Consider the following 16,735-nt stretch of genomic DNA (forward strand, 5'->3'; position numbering starts at 1 on the left):
TTCCTTTCTTTAAACGCTTTCCCCTGCCAGACCTAACAAGCAAAAACTTCCCAAAGTACTTAAACGGCTTCGGGAAAATCCAATTTACAAACTTCTACCTACGGTGAGTTTCAAGAGCTCTTATACATTCTGGTGTCATTGACAAGTTTAGTATAAGGAGACTCCCATGCTTCTTGACAGAAGAATCACAAGTCTAAAATCAATTACACATTTTAAATTGGAGTCACAAGGCTAATTTGTTCATACTCTGATATACAGGGGGAGAAAAAAAAAAGTCTCTTTAATGTTATAAATACTTTAAATACCAAACACACCGTGATATGGGTTTGACTTCTAAACCCTTCCAAGAGCTACGGGCAATTGTCCAACGAGGGGGGCTTTCTCCATCCTAAGTAAGCGGGGTGACTTCCTTCAGAACGTTGTACCATCTCGGGGAACAAAGCTTTCATATTGTGACAAGGAACGGCTGGGTCTCGACATCCATGCTCCCCTTCCTCCTGAGGACTGGGGACCTCGGATTCTGAACGAGCCCTTGGCCAGCTGGAATAAAGGCCGTATTTGCCAGCCTCCCTTGCAGCTAAGCACGCCCAGGTGACTGAGATCTGGCCGGTGAGATATAAACCAATGTTTTCTGGCAATGTCCAGAAATCTTTCTGAAAACACAGCCTGCGTGTAGGTGTCTCCTCCCCAACCCTCCTCTTTTTTTCGTCCGTTCCTCCATCTTGCCGCCGGGACCGTGGGTGTGATGGCCGGCGTCTAAGCTACTCTCTCGGACCAGGAGGACGGGCGCCCCTCTAGGCGTGATGGAGTGGTGAGGTAGAAGGATCCTGGGATTCTAGCGACTTCACAGAGCTCAGCGTCTGCTGCAGCCCGTGAGAGACTCTTTGGCAAGACTTTTCCATCCCACCGCCTCTCGGCTGCGTGACTCTGCCTTCTTCCCTGCAAAACATGAAGTCTGTTTCCCTACCCTGAGTCTGGACTGGTCCTGTGACTTGCTTTGGGCAGTCACAGGTGAACAAAATCTGGCATTGGCGACTTCTGAGGCTAGGGCATGGGGGGCCACACGGCTTCCACATTTGTCCTTTGGAAGTGCCGGACCCCCACATGAGGACGGTCCCAGCCAGGAGCCTCAGTTAGTTATCAGGTGTGAGAACGAGGTTGGATGGGACCTCCCGGGCCAGGTGACTGTCCCCCAGCTGCCTGCCGCAGCGTGAGAGAGCCCCGCTGAAATCCGCAGGGGGAGGTGCTCCGCCATCACACAGGACAGGAGGGATAAGCTGTCACTGTTTCCGGCCGCTACATTTTAGGGCAGTGTGGGCCTGCAGCAAAAAACTAAATGAGACACGCCCCTAGGCTGCCCACCTCTGACGTTTTCATAAGAAACTTTGACCTTGTGTAAGCCACTGTCGCTGTGGGTCTAGGGTGAACCGAATCCCGACGCACCTGTGGACCAGAGATTCTTGCTGGGACGTGCATGACAGCCTGGTGTCCACGGTGATCCTCTCTTGTGCTGATGAACATCTGAGCCCCTCCCCCCTTTTTTAAAAGTGGTTGCCATGACAACAAGGAACTCCATTTCCTCTAAAGAGGTTGGTCTCATGAGCAATTAGATTCTGGCCATACCCATTAAATAATTCTTCTGCCTGGCCTGAGACGTACAACCCCCGCCTCCACCCCCACCCACTCCCTGCCTTGCCCACCCGCGGCCCCAAGGTCAAAGCCGACTTCCTCTGCTAATCTCCTTACAACGTAATTGAATTCTGCAGCTGTTTCTTATGCTTGCTGTCTGCCCCGGTGGCAACCCAGACAGACATCGGGAGGCTTCCTTTGGGGTTCGTCTCTCTCTCTCTCTCTCTCTCTCTCTCTCTCTCTCTCTCCCTCTCTCTCCCTCTCTCTCAGGTTGAGTTAGACAGAGACTGTGAGCTTTCTCCTGCTCCGAACCTGTTTTCTGATCTGCACACGGAGACTGTATTCTGACCACCTGGGGTTGCTGGGAGGTTCCTGGGACAATGTCGGCAAACATCTGTGTTCTCAGTCCTTGAACGCCCTGCTTTAAGGTGCTCGCTGTGTGGCGTGGAGGCCCGCCTTGTGCTCTCCCTGCGCCACGCCACGCCACGCCAGCCACGCTGGCCACACGCCACGGCCCGAGCCCCTGCGTGTTCCCACCTCAGGGCCTTTGCCTGCCCGTCCCTCTGCCGGGGACCTGTCCACCCGGCTCTCCCATGCCCCCTCCACCCCGTCCTCACTTTGAAAGTCATCTTCCCCGAGCGCGTCGTCAGGAGAACCAGACTGTCCCATCTTCCCCTTCCCCATCCAAAGTAATAAAAAAGAAATCGTTAAGAATGAGATTATAACTTTAATATCAAGTAAAGCTCCTGGTTGAAAACTCACGCCCGCACGAGGAACCGCACAAAGATGTCGTTAGCAGCCTTATTCATCATCGCCCAAAACGTGGAAGCCGCCGAGATGTCCTTCGGTAGAAGAATGGACAAATACATGGTGGTGCGTCCAGAGGAGAGACTATTATTTAGCGCTGAGAAGAAATGAGCTACCGAGTGGTGAAAAGACACGGAGAACGCTGCTGCTGTGCGTGGTACCCAGTGAGAGAAGCCCATTTGAAAAGGCAGGATTCCAACTCTCTATCATCCTGGAAATGGTTGAACCAGGGAGGCAGGGACGACCCGTGGGTGCCAAGGGCTTGGGCAGGGGGGTGGAGGGGTGCGTAGACTCCGTCCCGGGGATCCGTCGGTGAGTGAGACGGTCGTCCTGTGTGATCCTATCATCGTGGAAATGGCTGACCTAGGGAGGCAGCAGGGATGACCTGTGGGTGCCGAGGGCTTGGGCAGGGGGGTGGAGGGGTGCATAGACTCCGTCCCGGGGATCCGTCGGTGAGTGAGACGGTCGTCCTGTGTGATCCTATCATCGTGGATACATGCCACTGTACGTTTGTAAAACCCGGCGACGCCGCAGCGCAGAGGGTGGACCCTAGTGATAATAGCTCATCATGAGGACTGGCTCAGAGGGCGCCGAAGGCAGCAGACTATGATAACGCCAGGTGTTACACAGCAGGGGACACTGGGCGTACCGGGGAAGGGGATGGGGCACACGGCACTCTGCCTACTTTTCTTCCAATTTTTCCGTAAACCCAACATTAAAAAATGGTCTACTAATTTTTTTTTTTTTTACATGAAAGCTCTTACAGTATTTAATTGATGTAACGTTAAAATGGGGTTTGTCCTTAGCACTTGTTTCATCCTCCAGAACACGCCCCCCAGGAGAACGGGAAGCTAGCCGGTGAGCCCGCCAATCGAATGGATGAATGAATGAATGAATGAATGGATGATGAATGGATGAATGAATGAATGAATGGATGATGAATGGATGAATGAATGAATGAATGAATGAGGAGAGGGAGGGAGAAGTCCATTGACGGCGCAGGGCTCGGCACAGGGAGGCACGCACGACGGGAACACAGGGGGAGCCACCCCTCTCTCCTGTTTCACACCCTTGGGGGGAGTTCCATGCTCGTTCCCAGGCACAGAGCCGGGAGCTAGGGGTCCCTCAGCCCTCAGTGCCGGGAACACAGGGGGCAGCCGCCCCTCTCTCCTGCTTCACACCCTTGGGGGGAGTTCCCTGCCCGTTCCTGGGCACAGAGCCGGGAGCTGGGGGTCCCTCAGCCCTCAGTGCCGCTGCCGCTGCCGGGCTCAGCGTTGCCGCCAGGAACCGCAGAGGGTGAAATGCCCTTTGAATCCGGCTTGTGTGAAAGAGACACGCCGGTCCACGTGAGCGTCCCCCGCACGGTTGCTAGGTTTCCCTTTCTCCGGCATCGGGCGGGACTCAGCCCCGCGCCGCCCCCTCTCCCTCTCCCTCGTCTCAGTGTCCCTTGAACTCATTGTTCGGGCCGCTTTGATGACCGGAACAGAGCTCAGCTCTGTTCCACTCCTGGTAGGAGCACCACGTTTGCTTCTAAAATCGGCTCATTCTTGGAAGTTTTAAAAAGGCTTTTTAAAAGTAAGTTGAATTTAAAAAGAAACAAAAAACACAAAGTTGCCCTGGCCAGCTAGCTCAGTTGGTTAGAGAATTGTCCCCAAAATGCCAAGGTTGCAGGTTCGATCCCCGGTCCGGGCACATGCAGGAAGCAACCGATGAATACGCAAAGCGGAACAACAAATGAATGCTTCTCTCTCTCCCCCCCCCCCTCTTGCTCTCTCTAAAATTAATTAATGACCAGGTTTCATTTTTTTATTTTTATTTATTGATTTTTTTGTGAGAGAGAGGAGTGAGAGAGAGAGACAGAGAGAGAGAGAAGGGGGAGGAGCAGGAAGCATCAACTCCCATATGTGCCTTGACCAGGCAAGCCCAGGGTTTTGAACCAGCGACCTCAGTGTTCCAGGTCGATGCTTTATCCCACTGCGCCACCACAGGTCAGGCCTAGGTTTCATTTTTAATGTTAGGACAGGATCGTGTCGGTAGCGTGTGTCTGTGGCAGCTTGCACATGGATGTCTGAAGTTTGAGAAACACGAGGTGAATTTTAAGGGTCCTTTGAGCAAGGACTGTTGTGACCATATGGTTTATTTAAGCCGACTGACTGAAACGTCGTCATCACGGGGTTATTCACGACGGCAGTAACAATAATATTCTGAATAATGGAAGCAACTCAAATATTTATCCCGTAGCAAAGGGTGACTAGATAATTTTTCATTCAGGACGCTTTTTAAAAGTGAAGTCGGTGCTATTAATCATGACATCAGAGCTAAGACACGATCCTGGGACTATTCCAGGTGAACGGCGGCTGCTCTGCCTCCCCGCCCATCAGGAGGAAACGCCTGAGTAAATAAATCACGGTCTATTCAGTTTCTGATCTATGGTGATTGCGTAGATTTATAAATGACACTTGTAAAGAACGTGTGAAAAGCGCTTAAGACGTATCGTGCCAAGTAAGGAAAGTTATATAATCCGGCGTTCGGAGCCGGGCAGGGGGACCACCCTGGGCGGAGCTATGCTGAGACATTCGTCAGGGCTAGCGCTAAGAGGTGAAACCAAGGGCGACATCTGTTTGCTTTGTGGGAGCGTTACGTGTAAATACTTACGCCCCACCCTGTTGTAGAAAACCTTGCTCAGCATACCTGCTCCTGTCACTTCCTCGCTTGAAATCCTCCCCTCGCTCCCCTTGTTCCTGAAAGAAAGAAAGCCCCCCCCCCCACCCTGACCCCATCACAACACAGCCTTCAGGTCTGGCGTGATCAAGCTCCCTCTCTGTTCCTGCGGGGCCACCCTGGTTTTCCTCTAGAAAACTCCTGTGCACACAGTACTCCTTGCACCGCTGGGCCTCTGCCCATGCTGGGCCTCCTACTGGGGACCCCCCCCACCCCGCCCTTACCTGCACTCACAATCGGTTAACTCCTTCTCCTCCTTCGGATCTCAGCCTCAGAACCCCCTTCTGGAAGCTTTCTCCGCACCTCCCTCAAGCCGGACCCTTGTTCTCTGCACCCACAGCTCCCTTCCTTCGCTACACACTACCCCCCCCCCCCAGAGCAACTCTTGGTTTGTTCTCCTCAGTGGTTGGTTCTGTGAGGTCTCCCCTGCCACCCCGTTCAAGTCCTGGAGGGCAAAGGCTATGCACGCTCTGATCTGCACTGTGCCTTGACCCAGAGTTACGGGCTCGATAAACAGATGGCATCTGAACCCGGGCTGTGGATTCATCTCACAGGAGCCTGCCTGATGCTTTTCCAAGTTTCCAAATGTCCCTTAATGGGCAAGAGACACTGTTGCACTCCGTAAAATCAATAAGATAATTGAATAGCAATATTCCTCAGTGCATTAAAATACAATTTGATTTGCAAAAAATGTAATTTATACACTTTCCAACAACGCATCTTTTATGCAAAGCAAGTCCCAACCCGGGAAATTTTCCTCCCAAAAGCTCAAAGCTCAAACCCCCAAGGCTACGTTTGTTTCGAGGCTTTGGGGGGAGGTGGGGACAGAAGTGGGCGGAGGTCGGGGGTTTGCTGCCCGTGGGCACCTGCAGACTGATTTCTGAAGTGCAGTCCGTAGGCAGGGACGGTGTCCTGAGAGCTGGCCTTTACCTGCCCCACGGTGTCCTGAGAGCTGGCCTTTACCTGCCCCACGGTGTCCTGAGAGCTGGCCTTTACCTGCCGTGGTCCTGAAGCCCATTGCTGCCTGTTAAGGAGAGTACATTGCACCTGGGACGTCACCCTGTGTCACTCCTGGTCCCCGGCATCTTTGCAGGGTGCCGTTTGCTGACAGGGCCACAGAGTGGTCCGCACGCCTGTTTTCTACGCAGCAGCCTGCCTGCTCCACTTAAACCCACGTCAGACAACGTCCCTCCCGCCCTCAGCACCCTCCCAGGCTCCCTTCTCAGCTGGGGCGCAAGGCGAGGTCTTTTCCATGATCTGTAAGTAGGGCAACAACGTGACGTCTTGCCCAACCCAGGGCACTTGAGTGTTAGGGGGCCCTGCTCATCCCACAGAGCGACAGCAGAAGCCGGGAGGGTTTCCGTGCGGTCTGGTCCCCGCTCGCCTCTGCAGCCTGTTCCTGACCCCCGCCTTCTGCGTCCTCGTGTTTCTTCATACGGCCCTGAGCCCTCCTCTGGGCCCGTGCACGTGCTGCTCCCCCCGCCTGGAACGCCATCTCCCTTCCACTTCGGCACCCACCGTGCCTCCGCCTCCTACACATCTCCAGCCAGATGTCCCCTCCACCAGAGAGGCTTTCGTGACCTCTGTGAATAGCCCCTCCCACCTGCCACCACTCATGTCCCCTATCCCTTTCATCTTCCTTCACTGCACTTACAAGCACCTGAAACGCTGACCCGTCTGTTCATGTAGAGATCACTGTCCCCCCTCCCACCTGAAAACGAGCCCTGTGACCTCGGGACTCGGCTCAGTCCCCCACGGCTGAATACCATGCCCCGTGTCCCGGGGCAGCGCACACAACAGGTGCTCAATAAACGTCCGTCCAGTGATCGGATGAATTCGGGCAGGGAGGGCAGGGCATTAGCACTGATCACACAACGGCTTTGAGCCAGACACTGTCCCTGTGTCTTCTCATGTGACACCCCCCCACCCCGCCACCGCCACTACCCTCCAGGATGCAATTCACCAGCCCCGTTTCCAGATGGGGAGGCTGGAGGCAACGTGCTTCACCAGGGACTGGTACCCACGTCATTCTCCAGAAAACTGCGTCTCGGAGAAGTCAGAGCTCGCATGCCACGGTCAGTTAGCGGAGACAGGACCACACGGAGGTCCCCGGGGTCCCCAGATTCTCTGTCCGGGGCTCCTTCTCCAAGCCCAAACTAGTGATGCAGAGGTAACTCCTGACATTCCCCAACACCGGGGCAGATCCCTTAGGAGCCGGGACGTGAGGGACAGGGGCACACTCATGTCACCGGAGAGTCAGGTTGAGCGGAGCCCTGGGGACAAGTGTCACAGGGCTGGGGTGGAGTTAGACAAAGAACAAGACAAATGGGGAGGGGGGAGAGAGAGAGAGGAGGAGTGCAACTTATGTGTGCACATTTACATATTAGAAGGGTAATTATAAACCTTTGTTATAAATCCCCTGCAGCTTATAATGAGAGCAGACAGGAATCAAGAATGCTGGAATGACATCTATTAAGGGTACCATTGTTCCCAACACTGTCGTGGAGATTTTCGCCATCTTCCCTTTGGGGCCTCTAATTAACAGACCAGCCCCATCGCTGGGCTTGTTTGTGCGGGGCGGGGTAGGGGGGGGAGTGGGGAGTCAGGGCGGGGGGGGGGGGGAGGGGAGGGTGATCTGAATCAGAGAGATCATTATGTTGTCATGATCATTATGACAAGACTTTTTCCTCGCCCCGGCAGTGGTGTGGGGCGTTGTCGTGGAAACTGCGTGCTTATTAGCAACACGCTCTGTTTAAGGTCGCCGGGGTGTTGGCATCCTTTAACCAGCGCCTGCTCCGTGATCGCGGTCCAGTGGCCGTGGTGAGACGGACAAAGGGCGGGCACTCCGCAAAGCCCGTGATGTTTTTATTCCAATTCTTCCTCTGGCTGGCTCTCCAGCCCCACAAACAACTCATAATAAATAAATAAATAAATAAATAAATGAATATCAGGCCCTGGCCAGTCGGCTCAGTGGTAGAGCGTCGGTCCAGCATGTGGAAGTCCCAGGGTTGAATCCCTATCAGGGCACACAGGAGAAGTGACCATCTGCTTCACCCCTCATCTTTTCTCTCTTTCTCTCTCTCTCCTCCTCTCCCACAGCCATGGCCCAAGTAGTTTGAGCAAGTTGGCCCCGGGCACTGAGGATGGCTCCATTTCTTCACCTCAGGTGCTGAAATAGCTTGGTTGCCAGGCAATGGAACAGCCCCAGACGAGCAGAGCATTGCCCTGCAGGAGGTTTGCTGGGTAGATTCTGGCCGGGGTGCATACAAGGGTCTGTCTCTCTGTCTCCCTGCCTCCCCACCTCTCACTTAATAATAATAATAAAAAAAATGATCAACCCTTCTGGGGTGCTGGAAATGTTGCATATTGTGATCTGAGTAGGGGTCACTTCGTATGACGGGAGCCTCACCGCTGTCCAGAGAACTCGGTGGTTTTGTCCCCATTTCACAGATTGGAAACTGAGGCTCAGGGGAGTGCAGTGGCTTGCCCAGAGTCCCCCAGGGAAGGGCGGGATCTGAGCCTAGGTCTCTGTGACCCCTGGCCACACTCTTCCCACTCTCCCTGGACGTGCCTCCTTGACCAGCTGAAGTGCGTCCACTGAAGGTAGTCCAGGACAACGGCGCTCTGGATTCCATACCGTAGGGGGTAAAGTTAAAAACAAACCCTGAAAAGGAGTGTTCCTCATTAAAAAAAAAGAGGTCACACAAGAGTGGTGAGGGGGTGATGTGTCTCATTCCAAATGTGTTTATCCTGCTCTATACTTAAAAAAAAATGACTTACCATAGACTCGGGCACCCAAAACCTGGATAATTATGTTAACCAGTGTCACCCCGGTATAATTCAATTTAAAAAAATAAAAATTAGACATTAGAAAAATGACCTACATTGAAGAAAATGTAAACCCGGGTTTCGGCAGTCTCTTGAGAATCGATCTGCGTCCGCGGAGCCCGTAGTTTCCACGGCGAGCTCTCTCGAGTTTGGCCCACTCTCCCCCCAGCCACCTGCATTCACTAGGGGGCTGACCCTCTACTGTTCGGTGGTCCTCCGGCATTTATTCATTCACCGACTGGGAACCATGTTCCGGTTTTCCTCTTGAGAACCACCCCCTTCCCCATTCCGAGTCAGCTACTTCGAGTTGGGTTGAATCCACCCCTGGCTCCAACTTACCCATGAGGTTCAGTCCTGACCAATCATAGCATTATGTTACTCTACCCACAATGATTTGCAATAGCTCAGGATTGGACGTTGGACCCCATCAGAGCCAATGAGGTACAATGAATTTTTTATTGGAACTTGCAGTGAAAATAGCATGCTGGACTTAGACCTGCGTGGTGTAGCCTGGAATGGCTGTCAGTCATCTTAAAAAGCATGTGGAGTCTTAAAATAAATCCAACACAGAGGAGCAAAGATCCTGGTAACGAAGAGGTCCTGTTGTCCTTATTGAACCCCTTGATCAAGCTCTACCTGAAGCTGATGTCTGTATTCTTCATTTATGTGAACCAATAAATCATTTGGTTTTTTTTGTTTGTTTCTTCACACTATTGGAGATAGTTAGGACTCATTTGTTTGCAAGTAACAGGAAAGTCTTCCTTAGAGAGTCTCCTGGGGCTACCAGATAGTGGGAAGAAGATCCAAAGTGCAAGAGTAACAGAAATCTACCTTTCAACCCAACATGAAGATGAAACATACCAACACTGAATCATTAAGAAGTAGCAATATGTTGTGAACTCCAAGTCAATGAATGAAAGCATTCAGGCAGATTAAAATTTAGTATCAACCCGTCTATTTCCGCACGGGGTAGGTGAATGGAGAACTTAACCCCAGCCTTGGGTGGTGCCTTTCAACTTGATGATCCTATAAATATCAAAAATGGGATATCTTTCAAGAGGGATTTCCTGAACAGCCTAGGAAGATATCTCCTCTACCCTTACGATCCGTGATCAGTGATTCCCAACTGTTTCTTTCAGGACCATCACCATGATAGTTGATCTCGTTTTCAATTTATTTAGTTCTATTTCTAATTTTAGATTTATAATTTTGTTTACTTCTTTATTTCTGTCTCTCCCGCCAGACTGTAAGTTCTGTAAGAGCAGAGAACCTTGTCCATTTTAATTCCCTGGACTTCCAACTCCTAGCAAAAAGCCGACCACACACACAGCTGGCCTCCAATTGCCACTTTGTTGATTGAAGGAGAGAATGAACAAGACCTCCCGACCTTGTGTTTCCCATGAAGTCACTCAGAAAGCCAGGGTCCAAGTGGAACCCACGAGATGGTGTGGCCGCGGTGTCTCTCTCAGACAAGCCCTATTAAAGACATCTCGTCTGTGCCATTGAATGAAGGACGTCCTTTCAGTAAAGGTCATACTGCCACCAGCTGTCTAGAGAGTCCTTCCTGCCTAGTACACTCACCCTTGGCCGGGGACATTTTTCTCTGCCGTCCCCAGTCATCCAGCATAGGAGACAGCCCCTGGGAGGACCCTGGACTGCAGGCTCCCTCTGCAGCTCCTGTCCCTGCTCTGACCACTGTGCTGCTGGGCGCCTAAGCTTTGCCACTGTCCTGGAAGACAGTGTGGTGAAAGAAACCCTCATTGACTGAGCACCGACTATATCCTAGGAGCTTTGCATGCATGGCTGCCTCTGATCCTCAGCTACCTTTGCAAAAATCGGCATGCTCAGTCTTTTTTTTTTTTTTTTGTATTTTTCTGAAGCTGGAAACGGGGAGAGACAGTCAGACAGACTCCTGCATGCGCCCGACCGGGATCCACCCGGCACACCCACCAGGGGACAACGCTCTGCCCACCAGGGGGCAATGCTCTGCCCCTCGGGGTGTTGCTCTGTTGCGACCAGAGCCACTCTAGCGCCTGAGGCAGAGGCCAAGGAGCCATCCCCAGCGCCCGGGCCATCTTTGCTCCAATGGAGCCTTGGCTGCGGGAGGGGAAGAGAGAGACAGAGAGGAAGGGGGGGGGTGGAGAAGCAAATGGCGCTTCTCCTATGTGCCCTGGCTGGGAATTGAACCCGGGTCCCCCACACGCCAGGCCGACGCTCTACCGCTGAGCCAACCAGCCAGGGCCCAGTCTTTATCTTATTAGTCTTTTTTTTTTTTTAAATTTAACTTTATTTTTTTACTGAACTAAGGCTCAGAGAGGCCAACTGACTTAGCCAAGTTCACATGGATCTCACACGTGGGGCTATGGCACCCTGAGATGTGTGCTCTTCCTACTACCTTCCACTTCGTGTTCTAACATCCAGCTGTGTGTGTGTGTGTGTGCACACACACGTGCGTGCGCCTCTGTGTGTGTTTTCACTCCCCCAGCCCTCTTTTTCCACAAATGGTGTTTTCACTCTCTGGAGACCGAGGCACTCACACACACACACATATTATCCCCCAAGTCATCAGCAACTTTATTTATTTATTGTACCGAGGGAGTGGGAAACAACACTGTCCTATTAAGGATTAAGCAAATTCCAAGGAAATGGCATAAACGGATTTTTTTTTCCTTTTTTTAAAGTGCACAAAAGAACCCTAAAACAATCGATACATTTCAGAACGTCAGGATGAAGCGGGCACTTGCGCGTGAAGAGGTGTGCCCAGTAAGACGTCACACAAATGAACCCAACTCAAGTCCGTTTCCTCTCCCACCCAGCCCAGCCCAGCCCCCTAGAGCCACCCACACACCAAACCAATGTGCCCCCGGGGACAAGGGAGCCAGAAAGACAGGGAGGGGAGCTTTGATCGAAACCAAGGCACCGGGAGATCTCTGCCTCGGATTCTGGGATATTTGAATCAAGGGAACTCATTTGGCATCGAGCACTTAATCATTGCACTTCTCTCTCTCTCTCTCTCTCTCTGGTTTTGTTTTGACGCTGAGAGGGAGGAATCGTCGTGGGGGTTGGGGGGGGGCCTGTCCTGCTCTCTCGTTGCTGCTCCCCAATTCCCTCGCTCAATGCCCATTGCATATGTCTGGCCAGATGGCTTGGGCGCTCCGCGGCCGCTTCAGCTGCTGGAGAACATGCTTGCGCTTAACCTCATCAACCTGACTCCGCGGCGGGTTCATCCTGGGGTGGGAGCGTGATACCGATCGGTGTAATTAGTTTAATGAGGGCTGAGGAAAGCGGTCCACAATTGGAGTTTGTTGCACAGAACATATTGGTGCGTCTCACTCCCTCCTTGATCATTTCGGCACACAGAGGGAGAACTGTCTTTCTTCTGCAAGGAAGGGGGGCACGGCTCCCTTTCCGCTCCATGGGGAGCTGTCCAGGGTACCAGCTTGGACCGGAAGTCCAGGAACTCGGTTAAGATGTTTCTTTTTTTCTTTTAAAGATTTTATTTATTTTCCTGTTGCTCTCCCCTTCTCTCTCATTGAGAGAGAGAGAGAGAGAGAGAAGGGGAGAGCAGCAAGAAGTATCAGGAAGTATCAGCTCCCATATGTGCCTTGACCGGGCAAGCCCAGGGTTTCAAACCAGCGAGCTCAGCGTTCCAGGTCGATGCTGTATCCACTGCGCCACCACAGGTCAGGCCAGGATGTGTGTTTCTAACCAGAAGAACTCGGAGTCCACGGGCTGAACAATGCATCCGCCAGACGGCTGACTTTTCTAGTGTAGAGACTCCTCCCCCAATAACAGGCTACGGTTTGCACATTTTACCTTAAAGCATTGGTCCTCAGAGTGGGGCGCCCAGGACAGCCTTCGAGGTTTGGGAATAAATTTGTAGGATGTCTATTTGTTTATTTCTCTTATTTAACATTTCTACCTCGTCTATGGTTTATGGTACCCGGGTATACTATCTAAAGAAGCGTATCTGCGTGGGGGCATGCCCCATTTTTCTTCTGAGAGAGGCATGTGATCAGCAAAGCTTGGGAACAACAGACCTACAGCGATGAAGAGGTCAGCCTGGACTTCCGGCGTGGGGTGTCACACGAACGAGGAGGGGGGATGGATAGGGAAAGCGGCCCTTGTAGAGGTCTAGGGTCTGAGCCAGGCACCAAGCCCAGTGAAGAAGGGGAGCCCCCACCCTTCCCCCCTCCCGGCCCGCAGACAAACCCCGTGCTCCAGGCGGAAGGGGGCGGGCTGGGTTCCGCTGCAATGCCGAGCGGAGCGGAGCGTGCTGGACGAGGAACACAAGGAGGAAGAAGAGGGCACGCCGGGTTGGGGGACGCTCCTGACTCACCTCTACGGCGGGGGGGAGGAGTTTAAACAGCAGAAAGCTCCCTGGAGTAGGCGCCGGGGTCCTCCTGCGACCGGGTGACCACCTTGAACTGGCGCCGGAGGAAGCCGCCGTAGCGCTTCTGGTTGTCCCACTTGAGCTTGGGGCGGATGCGCCGCAGGAAGCCCCCGTAGCGCTTGTACAGGTCCTCGTGGCCCGCGCCCTCCCCCGCCCCCACCCCCGCCCCGGCCGCCTCCGAGCTCCTCTTGGGGTATTTGCGCAGGAAGCCCCCGTAGCGTTTGGCCTGCTCCTTGGGGTCCTCCTCGTCGGAGTCCAAGGCTCCAGCTTCCAGGGCGGCATCGCTCAGCCGGGTGCCCTCTGGCATCTCCGACTCCCACTCCTCCTCCAACCAGCCGGAAGGGCGTCCCAGCCTCCCTGCCAGGCCCGGGCTCCCAGCGCCCCCCTCCGCCGCCCCTGGGGTGCCCGGCAGAAGCCTGTCTCCCCCCAGCTCCTTCAGGGAGGGGCCCCCGAGCTCGGCCAGCTGGCCGTAGGCCTCTTCCACAGCAGCCTTGCTCTCCAAGGCTCCCTCGCTGCCGAGCCCCAGGGGGGAGGGGCTGAAGAAGGACAGAAGGCACCTCTCCCACTCCTCCGTGGACGGCAGGGCCGCCTGGCACTCCAGGGAGCAAATCTGCAAGAGACCACAGGGGCAGTCGTGTCACCCCCACCGAACTGTCAAAAAGCACACATGTCCCCGGCGTGCCCCAGAGTCCTCTGTCCAGTGTGTGAGGAAATCTAAACACGCTGTGATCGCTGCTTCCACGTTTCCCGTGGCGCAGACGGGGAGGTGACTCTGTGCCCATGTGGAAGAGGAGGGAACAGACGTGGAGAAATGAAACCGCTTTCCCAGGGGGCACGTGGCTCCCGGCGGCCACGCCGAAACTGGACGCGAGCTCTCCCCACCGTCCTCTGCTGAGCTCACCCCTCTCTGTCGCTCCTGACCCGAGGAAGAGGTTGGTTCTGCCAACCTGTCCCGGGCGGGAGGGACGCCGCAGGGACTCCGTGGAGCAGTGGGGACTCCGTGGAGCAGTGGGGACTCCGTGGAGCAGGAGGGGAGCCGTGCGGAGTGGTGGAAAGACCGCGTGTGGGGACGTGTGAGGGCTCCCCGACTCTGGGGAACAGCGGCATCTGTTTCACAGGCGTGTTGGGAGAACTCAAACACACACGCTGCCGCTGATGACAATGACGATGACAACGATGGCGATGACAATACCGAACAATCCCGGGACTTGGACCCAGACAGTCTAATGTCCCGAGTCCTCACGCTGCACCCGGTTCTCTCCCGTGGACCACCCCGTGGGCTGCACCCCGTGAGCTGTGCTCCTCTCAGGAAAGAGGGGCTGGGCTGGTACAATGACTACCTTGCATTGTTCTTTCACGGAATCGCCCCCCCTCACTGTGCCGGTGAGGAAACTCAGGCTCAGGGAGGAGGTTCCAAGGTTCCGAGGCTGGAAAGTGGCAGCAGAACCCCGTCTGCACTCTGCCCACCAGGCCATCGGCCCCCCTGCTCCGGACTGCTGTCCTCACGGAGAGGAACGTGAGCAGTCTGACTCACGGCGAAGCTCATGAGGCTGGGCCAGGAGGCGCCGAGACCCGGGAGGAGAGGGCGGGGGTCAAGGCTTGGATCCCATCCGCCAGACCCTGGTGTTTCGGGGTGGTGGAGAGAGCTCCTCCCCGGGGAGCGACTCGCTTTGGAGGTGCCCATCAGCCGGGTGGTAGGAAACCTTGAAAGGTTACTCTCAGGATGCTGACTCCCGAAATGACTGACAGCCCCTGTTGCCAAGCATCAAGCTCCCTGGAAACCGAGCCTCCTCCTGTCTCAGACCTGAGTCAGCCCGTGCCGTTCAGATCTGGAGCTGGGAATGGGGAGCTGGAGGGACAGCAGTCCCTGGCTGCCAGGCTGACCACCGAGAAGGCCATGGGCGCCCCGCCCGGGGGGAGACCCGTCTGCAGGACGGACACACCACCGCCTGGGCCTGCCCTCTGCCCGGGGGGACCCGTCTGCAGGACGGACACACCACGGCCTGGGCCCTGGGCCTGCCCTCTTCCTTCTCTGCCCGGGGGGGACCCGTCTGCGGGACGGACACACCACCGCCTGGGCCTGCCCTCTTCCTTCTCTGCCCGGGGGGGACCCGTCTGCAGGACGGACACACCACGGCCTGGGCCTGCCCTCCCTCTTCCTTCTCTGCCCGGGGGGGACCCGTCTGCAGGACGGACACACCACGGCCTGGGCCTGCCCTCTTCCTTCTCTGCCCGGGGGGGACCCGTCTGCAGGACGGACACACCACGGCCTGGGCCTGCCCTCTTCCTTCTCTGCCCAGGGGGGGACCCGTCTGCAGGACGGACACACCACGGCCTGGGCCTGCCCTCTGACCCGGGGGGACCCGTCTGCAGGACGGACACACCACCGCCTGGGCCTGCCCTCTTCCTTCTCTGCCCGGGGGGGACCCGTCTGCGGGATGAACACACCCACCGCCTGGGCCCTGGGCCTGCCCTCTTCCTTCTCTGGGCTCCGCACACAGACGGCCCCTTTCCACACACAGCCCCCAGAGCCTGGGCACCCGGAAGCCCGGCCCGGAACCTACCAGGGGGTTGATGGGTCTGGACCACTCCTGGGTCTTCACGGCACACAGGGAGCAGCGGGCCAGGCAGTCCCCTGTGGCAGAAGGAAGCAGGAGGAGGCAAACAGCCAGCACCAGCCCCGGCCACGCCATACTGCCTCGGCTCTTCCTGCTGGGGAGGGAGGGAGAGAAGATCGTGAGACCTGTGATCGCCTTCCCTGCGGGGCGGGGTGTGCCCTGAGCCCCTGGGGGGGGGGCCCTCATCAACCCCCACTCTGGTAGAATCACAGGAAAGCATCTGGTTCTCGCTGGACAGATGACAAAACAGAGGCCCAGTCGGTGCCCGAGGCCAAGGGCCAGGGAAAGGAATCACCAGGCATCGGCGAGCGCCTCCGCTGGGTGCCGGGAGATGCCGGACACAGCTCACGTCTGAGCAGCTCTTAGAGTAGGGTGTGCCTTTGGACAGATGGGGAAGTTGAGCCTCAGAGAGGGGGAGCCACTGGACAGATGGGGAAGTTGAGCCTCAGAGAGGGGGAGCCATTGGACAGATGGGGAGGTTGAGCCTCAGAGAGGGGGAGCCATTGGACAGATGGGGAAGTTGAGCCTCAGAGAGGGGGAGCCATTGGACAGATGGGGAGGTTGAGCCTCAGAGAGGGGGAGCCGTTGGACAGATGGGGAGGTTGAGCCTCAGAGAGGGGGAGCCGTTGGACAGATGGGGAGGTTGAGCCTCAGAGAGGGGGAGCCATTGGACAGATGGGGAGGTTGAGCCTCAGCGAGGGGGAGCCATTGGACAGATGGGGAAGTTGAGCCTCAGAGA

At 55.4% G+C, this 16,735-nt stretch overlaps 1 protein-coding gene across 1 annotated transcript; it reads right to left on the reverse strand.

Annotated features, from left to right (window-relative positions):
* Positions 1-11,826: 11,826 nt before the first annotated feature.
* On the reverse strand, positions 11,827-16,079 carry PDYN (prodynorphin). The gene is made up of 2 exons (XM_066386285.1): positions 15,943-16,079; positions 11,827-13,988 (listed from the first exon to the last, which is right to left on the reverse strand). Exons 1-2 carry the CDS (start codon positions 16,069-16,071, stop codon positions 13,347-13,349), a joined length of 771 nt encoding a protein of 256 aa, XP_066242382.1. The 5' UTR covers positions 16,072-16,079; the 3' UTR covers positions 11,827-13,346.
* Between the last annotated feature and the right edge of the window lie 656 nt (positions 16,080-16,735).

Source organism: Saccopteryx leptura, chromosome 5, assembly GCF_036850995.1.
Source record: "Saccopteryx leptura isolate mSacLep1 chromosome 5, mSacLep1_pri_phased_curated, whole genome shotgun sequence".
Taxonomy (NCBI): domain Eukaryota; kingdom Metazoa; phylum Chordata; class Mammalia; order Chiroptera; family Emballonuridae; genus Saccopteryx; species Saccopteryx leptura.

Coding starts and splice junctions, on each gene's coding strand:
- PDYN (XM_066386285.1), bottom strand. CDS start 16,071: ATGGCGTGGCCGGGGCTGGTGCTGGCTGTTTGCCTCCTCCTGCTTCCT. Junction 13,989..15,942: donor CCAGACCCATCAACCCCCTG/GTAGGTTCCGGG, acceptor GGTCTCTTGCAG/ATTTGCTCCCTGGAGTGCCA.